Source organism: Hemitrygon akajei, chromosome 14, assembly GCF_048418815.1.
Source record: "Hemitrygon akajei chromosome 14, sHemAka1.3, whole genome shotgun sequence".
In the NCBI taxonomy this organism is placed as follows: Eukaryota; Metazoa; Chordata; class Chondrichthyes; order Myliobatiformes; family Dasyatidae; genus Hemitrygon; species Hemitrygon akajei.
The window spans coordinates 87,818,034-87,831,335 of NC_133137.1; the positions used below are offsets into that span (position 1 = coordinate 87,818,034).

The 13,302-nt window shown below is 41.5% G+C and overlaps 1 protein-coding gene across 1 annotated transcript in view; it reads left to right on the top strand.

Moving 5' to 3' along the window:
- itih5 (inter-alpha-trypsin inhibitor heavy chain 5) overlaps nt 1-13,302 on the top strand; it is a 52,325-nt gene that overhangs the window by 11,507 nt on the left and 27,516 nt on the right. The window contains exons 5-7 of the mRNA XM_073066528.1: nt 7,869-8,116; nt 10,847-11,010; nt 12,782-12,898. Coding sequence (XP_072922629.1) covers nt 7,869-8,116; nt 10,847-11,010; nt 12,782-12,898 — 529 coding nt within the window. The remainder of the gene's footprint in view (nt 1-7,868; nt 8,117-10,846; nt 11,011-12,781; nt 12,899-13,302) is intronic.

Consider the following 13,302-nt stretch of genomic DNA (forward strand, 5'->3'; position numbering starts at 1 on the left):
TGATTAAGCAGGATTGCTAGGAGAGGTTCAGGTCTGGGTTTGGGAATGGCCATTGGATGATCATTGCCTTGGGCTGAAAGGAGACTTTGGGAAGGGTCAGGGCCTGGAGCTGAGTGGGATTGTTGGGAGAGCTTGGGATGGGAGTCTGGAGGGATGATTAGGGGATTGAGATCGGGTAAGAGTTATCAGGTAAGTGGTCAGGGAGGAGTTAACATTGCTTGCTCGGAAGTGAACCGGGCAAATGGTCAGACATAGAGAAGGTGTGCTGTTGTCTCAGGGGTCTAGGGCGGCACAGTAGCATAACGGTTAGCGCCAGCTGGCAAGATCGGGGTTCGAGTCCCACCACTGCCTATAAGGAGTTGTGCATTCTCTCCGTGACCGTGCGAGTTTCTCTTGGATGCTTTAGGTTTCTTCACGTTCATACAATTGGGGTTAATGAGTTGAAGGGATGTTGCGTTAGCGCGGGAAGGATGGTGGCACTTGCAGGCTGCCCAGCACCATCCTCGCTGATTTAATTTGATGTGAATAACATATTTCACAGTATGTTTTGATCTACATGAGACAAATACAGCTAATGTTAAAATCTAACGTTAAATTTTTCTGAAGGTCTCCCAGGGACGGTCAACAATGACTGCTCCTGGGACCAGCGGTCTAAATTCCCTTATGTTACAGCTGCATTGTGAATAATGGAAGTCATGTTAATTATATAAGGGAGACTCCTGCCAGAAATGTCAGGTCTAATTTATAGTGTTTGGGGAAGGAAGCTGGAGATGGTCATAGTCACAGTTCTACCCGGCTTGTCAGTTTCCAGTCAAAACGCTAGGAAAGGCAGTGTCACATCGTTGGATTGGGGGTTTCTCACTAAAATGCCAACTCGGCAGAACGTTGGGATTTGGGAAGAGATAATTCCATTGTCCACTGATAGAGAAAAATGAGATAGCAGTTGGTGAGCCAATCATGTCTGCTCGAGTTATTCTTCCAAAGCAGTCGTGAACAGATGTTTGAAAAGGATTGCTTTGGCTGCCCTTTCATCTGGTATTGACTGAGGGATCGCACTGGGCAGATGGTAAATCTTCTGTGAGTTCAGCAAAGCTTGCTTTAATAAAGAAATCCCGGTTACCACTCTACTGGAGGCTGCATCAGCAAACCAGTGGGACACCATGAAAGTTCAAGCCTCCAAGAGCTTGGAAATTCCGTCGTTTAGTTGGTGATGCTTTTTTGGAGCTTTCAAAATCCAAGCATTGGTCCTCATTCTTCAAGTGGCCACTTATTTTCTGGTGCCTCAATTAGTTAAAGTAGGTAACTGTAGAGGGCACTAGAGAATTGGCTTCCCAATGGAATGGAGGAAACAGAGAAGCAGAGATATCTCTGAGGGTTAGAAGGCTGAGGGAGGTTACAGGGGATGCAGGTTGCAGAAAGTGAAAGCAAAGACTTTTAAAATGAGATGCTGTTTCTTTGGGAACACGGTGCTGGTAGATTAACCGCCTTGTATGGAGGCTCCATGGCACAGGATCCCAAGAGGCTGCAAACGGTTGTAGAGTCAGCCAGCTCCATCAAGTGCACAACCCTCCCCACCATCGAGAATACCTTCAAAAGACGGTGCCCCAAGGAGGCGGCATTTATCATTAGGACACTCACCATGCAAGACGTGCCCTCTTCTGATTACTACCATCAGGGTGGAGGTTCAGAAGCTTGAAGACCCACAATCAGCTCCTTCCCCTCTGCCGTCAGATTTATGAATGGTCCACAGACCTCTGAACACGACCATGCTGTTTCTCTTTTCACTACGAGGGGTGATTGATAACTTCGTGGCCCAAGGTAGAAGATGAGTTATTAACTTCAAACTTTCTGCATAATCACTCAAAGAGTTGAACTGCATGTGCATGTAATGAGAGCTGTATAACTCATCTCCTTCTACCTTAGGCCACAAACTTATCAATCACCCATCTGTGGACACTTTCTGAAGGTCCAAGATCTGTATGCTCCATGACCACTGGACTAAGGAGGGGACTAGGTTGAAAAATAAATGTGCTAGGTTTTCTAAAATTGACTCCTTCTACCTTAGACCACAAACTTATCAATCACCCCTCGTACTTATTAATTTAGTTTTTGTAGCTTGTAGAAGCTTTTAATGTCTTATGTTGCCACAAAACAAATTTCACAGCATATGTCAGTGATAATAAACCTGATTCTGATTCTCATCTGGCATGCATAAGGTAAACAGACATGTGTAGATGGATATTGACTTTGGGATTGGCTCTGGCTTTGCTTGATTGTCACTTGCACTGAGGTACAGAGAAAGCCTTTGTTTTGCCTTCTTTCTGTTACGGGTCATTTCATCACTTCAGTATTTCAAGGTAGTACAAGGGAAAGCAATAACAATGCAGAATAGGGAGTTGCAGTTACACAGAAAGTGCAGACAGACAATAAATTGCAAGGGCCATGTCCAAGTAGATTATGAAGTTAAAAGTTCATGTTTAACTTGAAGAGGTCTGTTTAAGAGTCTACAGCAGTGGGATAGATTGTGGCTTGAGTCTGGTGGTATGCGTTTTCAAACTTCTGCAGCTCCTGCTGAATGGAAGAAAGAGTGTGCGGGATGGAAAGGAACTTTGATAATGCTGGCTGCTTTCTCTTGGCAGCAGGAAGTATAGACGTGACGAACCTTTGTGTTTTTGTGTGCCACAGAGTGAGCATTTGCACTGAAGAATAATCCACAGAGGACAAAGTGGATGGAGAAGATAAGGATAATATGCCTGTGGTTTTGAACACTATAACAAAGCTTGAGATTTTAGATTAATTATAGTACGGCAGTGCTGCTGCAAAACAATAAATTTCACAACACCTAAGAAGAGAGGATAATCAGTCACTGTTTTGGGTCAATAACCCCTCATCGGAACTAGAAAAATGAGAAACGGATGTGTTTTAACTTAGGGGGATTTGGAGAGAACAGAGGGAATGGTTCAGATGGAGACGAAGGTTATGCAGCTAAAGCAATATTTTTGGAGTCATTTAGTTAACAGTTGAGAGGGAAAATAAATCAGCCATGCTTGAATGGCAGACCAAACCCAATGGGCTGAATGGCCTAATTCTGCTCCTATGCCTTATATTCATATGGTCACAATTGACATGGTAGAGTGACCAGAAAGTCTTTGCTAAAAGATACTCCATTCTTTCTTTGTATCTATGCTCCTTGTTCAAAAGTCAAAGACAGGTTTGTTGTCATATGCACAAGTACATCTATTGCCCAGGGATAATGAAAAACTTACTTGTAGTAGCCTCACAGGCACATAGCATCATATAAGCAGTGTTCACAAAAAAAACATACATTAAATTCTTCATAATTTTTGCAGGGAAAAAACACAATTAGAACAAAAATGAAGTCAATTGTAGTGCAAAGTGATCAAAATTGTTATAGTATTGATGAGGTGATTAGGGTTGTGCCAGCTGGTTCACGGACTGAGTGGTTGAAGGGAAGTAACTGTTCCTGAATCTGGTGTGGTGGGACTTCAGGTTTCAGTACCGCCTACTTGATAGTAGCTGCAAGAAGACAGCATAGCCCAGATGCTGGGCATTATTGATGACTGATGTTGTTTTCTTGAGGCAATGCCTCATGCAGATGTTACTGATGGTGGGGAGGGATGTGCCCGTAATGTGTTGAGCTGAGTCCAATACTCACTGCAGCTTCCTACATTCCTGTGCATTCAAATTTCTGTACCAGATCACGTGAAACAATTCGGGATATTTCATCATAATTCAACTGACTTCTTTTTCTCCTAAATTATAACTCAATAACAATGTAGCTGGAAAAAATGGGATATTTTATTACCTCCAGCACATGTTGGAACAGCTGCACAACAATCTTCGCCCACTCTACTTTCAAACTAATGAAAATCTCATCTCTCTGAGGTATCATTTGTCACTGTCTGGCCTGTGAGACTGCGTTGCAAAGCAGTGGACAAACTGCGGGCATCTCTTTAGCTTCCTTTATCTCTTAAACTATTTAAGAGTAAGACTTTTTTTTTAACCAAAGGGGAATTGGTACTTATTTATTGTCACATGTCCAAGATACAGCAAAAATCTCGTCTTGCTTGTTTATACAGATCAAAGCAATACACAGTGCATTGAGCGAGAGAAAAGTAAAACAAAAACAATACAGAATAAAGTGCTACCGAGAAAGTGCAATGCAAGTAAGATAAAATGAGAAATCATAAAGATTGTGAGGTCAAGAGTCCATCTTATCTACAAGTGAACCATTCAAGAGTCTGGTGACAGCAGAATAGAAGCCGCCTATGAGCCTGATAGCACATGCTTTCAGGCTTTTGTATCTTCCGTTGGATGGGAGAGGGGAGAAGGGTAAATATCTGGGGTGGGTGGGGTTTTTGATTACACTGGCTGCTTTACCGAGGCAGCGGGAAGAGCAGGCAGAGCCCATAGAAAGAAGGCTGGTTCCTGTCATACGCTGCGCTGTGCTGCGTCTGCGATTCTGAAGATTCTTGTGGTCGCATACAGAGCAGCTGTCATAGCAAGTCACTATGCATCCAGACAGGGTGCTTTCTATGGTGCATCGATAAAAATTGGTAAAGGGCGACAGGGACATGCCAAATTTCTTTAGCCTCCTGAGGAAGTAGAGGCATTGGTGAGCTTCCTTGGACGTGACATCAATGTGATTGGACCTGGTCAGGCCAATTATAATGTTCATACCTAGAAACTTGCTGCTCTCAACCCTCTCGACCTGAACACCATTGATGTAGACTGAAGCAAGTTCACCACCCCCATTTCTGAAGTCAATAGCAGTTCTTTTTTGTTGTTGTTGATGTTGAGGACAATGTTACTGACATGACACCGTGTCCCTGACCTCTCTACCTCCTCACCGCACTCTGACTCCTTGTTTTTGAGATGCTCCTTGCTACAGGGGTGCCCTCTGAAAATTTTTAAATGGAGTTTAGAGCAGAATCTGTCCACACAATAATTAGGAAGAGGGGTCTTCAAGGGAATGGGTGGAGAGAAATTGAGGGTGAAACATTTCGTTATATAGGAATAGATGTCACTGGTGATAGGGTTTTTTAGGCAGAAGACCACATTAATACATCAATAAAGCTAATCAGAAAAATATCAGGAAACTATTAGGTTAGCAACAAATAAAGAATGTCTCACTTAGGTTTAATATACAAATCTCTGATGCATTTGTAAATGAGATGTATAGTTTCACCAATATGAGTTTAGCAAATTTATCTAAATCCAGCTAACTGAGTGATATAGCTTTATTAAATTTAAGTTTATATTGGTTGTTTATTTGCTTTCCTGGAACACTAAATCTTTGTTGGACACATTGCTGATTGATCCAAGTTGTATTCTGATACTTCAGCCAACTGGCCTTGAGAATAGGAACTGGCTTGTGTTCTAACCATGTGTTGGAGGCAGAAGATCTTTTCACAGCAGAAATTGACATGGATAGCACATCATGTCTGTGTAACAAGAGCTAGGATGTTTAATTAGGCTGGATTCAGTGAGTGAAGAGGCCTGTAAGCTTCTATCAATGACTGGTCAATTAGTAGACTTGTCTACTATTGTCACATGTACTGAGGGTACAGTGAAAAACTTTGCTTTGCTTGTCAACCATACCGATCATTTAATTATATCAGCGTATCGAGATAGTACAAGGGAAAAGAATAACTGAATGCAGAATAATGTGTTACAGCTACAGAGAAAGTGTAGTGTTAGCAGACAATAAATGTAAGGCTATGACAAATAGATAGTGGGGTCAAGAATCCCTCTAAAAACACTAGGATACTGTTCAATATTTGTACAGCAGTGGGATTGGAACTGTCCTTGAGCCTGGTGGTATGTGCCTTCAGGCTTTTTATCTTCTGCCTGATGGGAGGGGTGGGTGGAAGGTAAGTTCTAGCTTTACCTGTCGAACGTACATCGACATGTAAGTGAAATGCATCATTTACATCAAATCAAATCAGTGGCTATTGTGCTGGGCAGTTCTTGAGTGTCTCAACGCTTCTGGAGCCAATATACATAGCATGCCCACAGCTCATTAAACCTCACTGTACATGCGTCTTTGGAATGTGGGAGGAAACCGGAGCCCCTAACGGAAACACACGTGGTCACGAGGGAAAATGTACAAGCAGCGGTGGAAACGAATCCCGATCTTACAGCCGCCACCTCGGAAACCAGATCACTGGGAAGAAACCCACACAGTCAGAGGGAAAGCATGCAAACTCCACAAAGACAGCACCGGAGGTCAGGATTGAACCTGGGCCGGTGGAGCAGTGAAGCACCAGTTTTCCCCACTGCGCCACTGTACAGAGAGTGTCCGGAGTGTGTGGGGCCCTTGAATATGTTGGCTGTTTTAATGAGGCATTGAGGAGTGTAAACTGACACAAGCTTGCTTGACAGTTCAATGAGATTATCTGCCCAGATGTGGTAACCAATGAGATACTGGGTTTGATTCCCAGTTGCAGATGGTGGGAGGGACACATTAGGACGGGACAAAATAAATCTTGGCTATGAAACCATTCCCCATGGCTGGAACACAAGCCACTTCCTACACTCAAGGCCAATTGGCTGAAGTACCAGAATGCAATTTAGATCATTCAGCAGAGTGTCCAACTAAGAATTCATGTTTCCAGGAGAGCAAATAAACAACCAATATGAACTTAAATTTATGAAAGTTAAATCATTTAGTTTGCTGGATCTTGATAAAATTGCCAATCTCATATTAGTGTAACTCTGTGTCCCACTTACTAGAGCATCCGAGATTAAACACAAGAGATTCTGCAGATGCTGGAAGTCCAGAGCAACGTGCACAAAATGCTGGAGGAAATCAGCAGGTCAGGCAGCATTTATGGAAGTGAATAAATAGTCAACAGTTCGGGCCAAGACCCTTCTTCAGGACTGGAGAGGAAGGGGGGAAGATGCCGGAATAAAAAGCTGGGGGGAGGGGAAGGAGGACTAGCTGGAAGGTGATAGGTGAAGGTAGGTGGGTGGAAAAGGTAGAGGGCAGGAGAAGAAGGAATCTGATAGGAGAGGAGAGTGGATCATAGGAGAAAGGAAAGGAGGAGGGGCACTAGGGAGTGATAGGCAGGTGAGAAGTAGGGGTAAGAGGCCAGAGTGAGGAATAGAAGAAGAGAGAAGGAGGAGAGGAAAAAATGACCAGGAAGAGAAATTAATGTGCATGTGTACATCGTACATTTGTGTACATCAGAGATTGCTATATTAAACCTGAGTAAGCTATTCCTTATTTCCAGCTAAACTACTACATTCCTGCCATTTTCTCTGGTAAACTTTATTGATGTATTGATGTGGTTTTGTTGCTGGACTTTCTGAGATCTCTGTGATTCCACTTCAGATTAACCCATTTCAGAATACCCAACCATTGCAGTCAGAATGTATGGGCCCTTATCCTGGGAATCATCAAGCACAAAGTACAAGTCTTTGTAGAAATACACCGAGAGGTTTTGGCGGATTGGGATGTCTTTTTTGCATGATGATTACTGTGATCTTCCTTCAGTATCATTGATTATTGCATATTGGGGTCCACAGTGTCATAGCAGTTAGTGCAACACTATTACAGTTTGGGGCATCAGAGTTTGGAATTCAGTTCTGACATCCCCTGTGAGAATATTGTACATCTTCCCATTAATGCGCGGGTTCCTCCAGATACTTTGGTTTCCCCCCACAATTCAAAGATCCAATTAATTGGTCATTGTAAATTGTCTTGTGATTAGGCTAGGATTAAATAAGTGGGTTGCTGGGTGGTGTACCTTATTAGACCACCTCAAAATAAAATAAATATTTGCATTACCTGCAAGAGACCGAAGACAAAGTAATCTAACTTTTGGTGACCTGTTCCCCGACAGGGACAGTGAGGTGGAAACCTTCACTGTAACTACAAAGTTGCCTGCAAGGACCAAGGGATTGTTCCTTCTGACCTACGAGGAACTCCTGGAGAGGCGGCTGGGAAAGTACACGCACGTTATCAGTGTCAGACCCAAGCAAATCGTTCCGAGGCTCTTGGTGGAGATCCATTTGATGGAGAATTCTGGGATCACTTTCCTGGAGGTCGCTCCTATAAGGACGAGCAAGCTGACCAATCACAGTGCTGCAGGTACTTCAGAACGTAGAGGTGGACACCTCTGCAATAAGTTATGATGAGCAAGTTTGCTATGTGAGGTAAATGCAATCGCATTTCATTATTGAGCTTGCAAGCCCCAGCAACTGTATATTTTCTAGTGGTGCCTTTGTCTCTGAGTCAGAGGTTCTGGGTTCAAATCCCCCTGCAGAGATTTGGTCACAAGACAAGGATGACTTTCCAATATAGTAGTTCAAAGTTCAAAGTAAATTTATTATTAAAGTATATTGTTACTATATAGTACTCTGAGATTAATTTTCTTGCAGGCATTTACAGTAGAACAAATAAGTACAATAGAATCAACGAAAAACTACAAGCAAACAAGGACAAGCAACCTGTGTGCAAGGGAAGACAATCTGTGCAAATACACCCCTCCCCCAAATAATAAATAAATAAATAGATTTGGGATAATGGATTGAAGAAGGAAATGAGGAGAAAGTGCTTCTTGCCAGAGAGTAGTGAATTCACAGAATCTCTGCTCAGGGGAGCAGTAGAAGCCACCTCATCAAGGAGTCCCATCATCCAAGCCATGCTCTTACTGCTACCATTGGGCAGGAGATACGTGAGCCTTAGGTCCCATACTATCAAGTTCAGGAATAGTTCTTATCAGACTTATGAACCAGCGTAGATAACATCACTCACCACAACTCTAAACTGATTCCACAACCAATAAACTTACTTCTAAGGATTCTGCAACTCATGTTCTCAGTATTATATATTTGCTATTATTTTGTCAGTTGCAGATTGGTTGTTTGTCAGTCTTTGCTTATGTATGGTGTTTTCATAAATTCCAGTGTTTTTCTTTATTTTCCTGCAAATGCCAGCAAGTAAACAAATTGCAAGGTAGTATATGGTGACATATATGTACTTTGATGAAAAAAATATTTTGAGTTACTTTGGGAAAACAAAGAACAGTCTTGGCCTGAAACATCGAGTGCTTCTTCCTCTCTATAGTTGCTACCTGACTTGCTGAGTTCCTCTAGCATTTTGTGCGTGCTTACAGAAATGCAAGTTGTTTTCTTAAAGCATGGTTTGTTAGTTAGAACGTCAAGTTACTAATTCAAGCTACTTCTGTCTCAATGATCTGATTCTGGTGCACATTAACAGGGCCCAGTGGGGCAAATTCTGCTGTAAAATCTCAATTAACGTGTCCTCACAAATGGGCATAACCGGATTTGATTTGAAGCCAGTCTACCAGATTCAGATTTATTTATCACATGCACATGGAAGCATACAGTGATATGTGCCATTTACTTTAACAACCAACACAGCCAAGGAAGTGCTGGGGCAGCCCCCAAGTGTTGCCTCACTTTATGGCGCCAACATAGTATACCCACCATTCTCAACAGAACATGACAAAACAGAACATACCAAACGACAAAGCAAGAACAGCAAAATAAGCCCGTTCTTCCCTCTCTCCCACTCACCCATGCACATTTAAATCCTAAAACATACTAATTCTGAGCTGTGACCTGGATGGAGGCTGCAGCTCGGTGCCATCTTGACCCAGGCAAATGGGTGGTCAAGATTCCATAATGGCTAAATCATATTTTTCCATCACAAACTCGGTTTTGTTCGGGTCTTCTGGTTAGAGGGAAATAATATGGGCTAATATTATGTACTTGAGCATTCCAGTTGAATAAAATACTGTGGTAAAATATTTAACCCATTCAAGAGTATTTAAGATTGACTTTTACTTGACAATGCATTATCAAAGCATGATCAACTGTAAATTCTTAACTCTTGAATTCCACTTACAAGCTAATATCATGTACTGTGCATTGGTATTGGTTTCTACTTGTCACTTGTACTAAGATACAGTGAAAAGCTTGTCTTGCATACTGTTCATACAGATCAAATCATTACAAAGTGCACTGAGGTAGAAAAAAGTTAAGCAATTTTTGATAAATAGAACACTTAAGGTTTTAAAAGTATTGAAGATTGGCATTTACAAGGCTATTAACTAACTTAAAATCTGGAAGCAATGCATTTTGTTTTTGTGTTACACACATAAAATGCCGGAGGAACTCAGCAGGTCAAGCAACCTCTATGCGAAGTCGATTGTGAAGTCGACATTTTGGGCCGAGACCCATCATCAGGATACCAGTTGATATTTCAGGCTGAGACCCTTCCGGGCTAATCTCTTCCATTATGCTGCCTGACCTGCTGAATTCCTCCAGCATTGTGTGTGTGTTGCTCTGAATTTCTATCATCCCTTGTATTTGTCCTTGTGTTAGTTAGTAAAACTCTAATTGTTGTGCAAGCAAGAAAGCAGCATCCATCATCAAGGATCCCCACCATCTAGGCCATTCTCTCTTCTCGCTGTTACCACTGAAGGAGGTACAGGTCCCATACCACAAGATTCATGACCAGTTATTACCTTTCATCCATCCAACTCCTGAACCAGCATAGACAACTTCACTGACCACAATATTGAATTGAACACAACCTATGAACTCACTTTCAAGGACTTTACAACTCATGTTCTATCTATCTGCCTATCTATCATCCATCATCCCTTTTCCCACTTTTCTCTTCCCTCTCTCATCCCCTTCATTCCCCATCCATCATTATTATGTTTTTATTTTTGTGTTTGCACAATTTGTCTTCTTTTGCATGCTGGAAGATAATATCTTCCTTGAACTTTGAAACATGCATTTCTATTCACCAAAGTGATGGTCAAGTCTTCCAAATTTCCTGTTACAGGTCCACCTCCACCATCGACCAAGATCAACCAAACCAGGACATCAGCCCATGTCAAGTTTGCTCCAACTGTTAAACAGCAACATGAAATTGCTGAGAATGGTGTTCTGGGTGACTTCATTCTGAGATACGATGTTAACAGAGAATTGGGAGTTGGCGAAGTTCAGGTTTGCTCAATATACCTTCCTACTATACTGTGTCCTAATTTCCTAATTATGAGAACATTTAAATATTCCATTTTTTAACACATTTCAGTATTATTTATTATTATTATTATTATTATTATTATTATTATTATCATCATCATCATCATCATCATCATCAGTGTGATTACACACAGTTTACACCAGGTATATTCATTTTAACTTGTTGTCACAGATATTTTTTGTATACTTTCATTATTTTTATAGTTCTATGTAGTTCAGGCTTGAGTTAGTAACTCAATGGGTTAGGCAGCATTGATGGGGTGTGTGGAAGTAGATAATCAACAATTAAGGTTGAGACCTTAAATATTGACCCAAACTGTTGACTGTCCATTTCCCTCCACAGATACTATCTGACCTGTTGAGTTCCTCCATCATCTTGTCTATTGCTTCAGATCCCAGCAAATGCAGTTTCTTGTGTCTCCTTGAAACAGTAACTGTTTCTATCTCTACAGATGTTGCCTAATGTGCTGTGGTTCCAACATTTTGTGCTTTTATTTCAGAGCTTCAGCTTTCCCCACTTTTGAAAAGTTGGCTTGTGAAAAGCTAAAAGTGCTTTTGAATCCAGGTCCCCATTATTTAATCCAATTCCAGTCAGTCAGCATCTTGGAGTTATTCTCAGCTGATCAAAATCTGACATGGTGAAATGGGGTTATGATACAATACCCGAGATCTGCATTGGTGGTGAGGAACAGACCACCTCTACTTGAAGATGACTCATCAATGGTTTCAAGTATCTTGTTGAGGATGTTCTTAAGCTCTGCATTATTGTCATCAATGGAAAGACTTAAGACTTTGGTAGATAATCACGAGATGAAGACTAATAACTTGTTTCACCAGTATTGATAGCCCATTATACCACTTATAACCATGCAGTGTTTTAAAACAGAAAATAGAACAATGCAACGCACTAAAGGCCCTTCTGTCCACAATGTTGTACTGACCTATATAAACATACTCCACGATCAATCTAATTCCTCCTTCCAACACAAACCATAACCCTCCATTTTAGTTAAGAATCTCTCAAATGTTCCAATAATATCAGCCTCTACCACCTCCCCTGGCAGTGCATTCCAGGTACCTATCACTGTCTCTGTAAAGAACCTTCCTCTGATACCTCCCCTAAACCTTCCTCCACTCACCTTAAAGTATGTCCTCTGGTATTGGCCATTGCTGCCCTGGGTAAAGGGTGTTGCCTGTCCACTCTATGTCTCTCATAATCTTAGAACCTCCATCGACTCACCTTTCATCTTCCATTGCTCAAAGACAAAAGCCATCGTTTGCTCAACCTTTCCTCATAAGATACTTGTAGGGCTTTTTTCCTTTGAGGTTGGGTGAAACTAGAATTGGAGGTCATAGTTTAAAGGGGGAAAGGTGAAATATTTAAAGGGAACCTCTTCACCCAGCGGGAGTTGCCAGTGTGGAACAAGCTGCTGATGGATATGGGTTCGAAGAGAAAATTTAAGAGAAATTTGGATGGGTGTATGGATGGGAGGGATATGGTTCAGATGCAGGTAGATGTGGCTAGGCAGATTAACAGTTCAGCATGGATTAGATGCATCAATGTGCCTATTTCTGTGCTGTAGTCCTCAATGACTCAATGACATGTCCTCTTATCCAGGCAGCATCCTTATAGATCTCCTCTGAACCATCTCTAAACCTTTGACATCCTTCCTATAATGTGACGAGTAGAACTGAATACAATTATACTAAGATTGTTGACGTTCCTTTACAGGTTCAGAATGGGTATTTTGTTCATTACTTTGCACCCAAGGATCTTCCCCCTGTGCCAAAGAATGTGGTGTTTATAATCGACACAAGTGGATCAATGGCTGGAAATAAAATAAAACAGGTAAACTCTTTCACTTTGATAATGGGACCAAGTTTATGGAATTCCATTAACAGGTGTTCTCAGATGGTTGTAATGTTAAATGTTATAGTCAAACCCTACATCATACCTTTGGTTAGATAGATAAAATTCATAAAATCTCTCAAACTAGTATCTGCATTGAACTTGGATTCTGAAATCCATTTACTTTGAAGCTATTAGGATGGAATTTCCAAACTAGAGATCACCATGACTTTCTTAGCATATAGGGGAGATCTCATTGAGACTTACTGGATACTGAAAGGCTTGATTAGAGTGGACATGGTGAGGATGTCTCCATCATTAGATGAGTATAGTTTCAAGGGGCACAGCCAAAGAATAAAAGGAAGTCCCTTTAAAACAGAGAAGAGGAGGAATTTCTTCAGAGG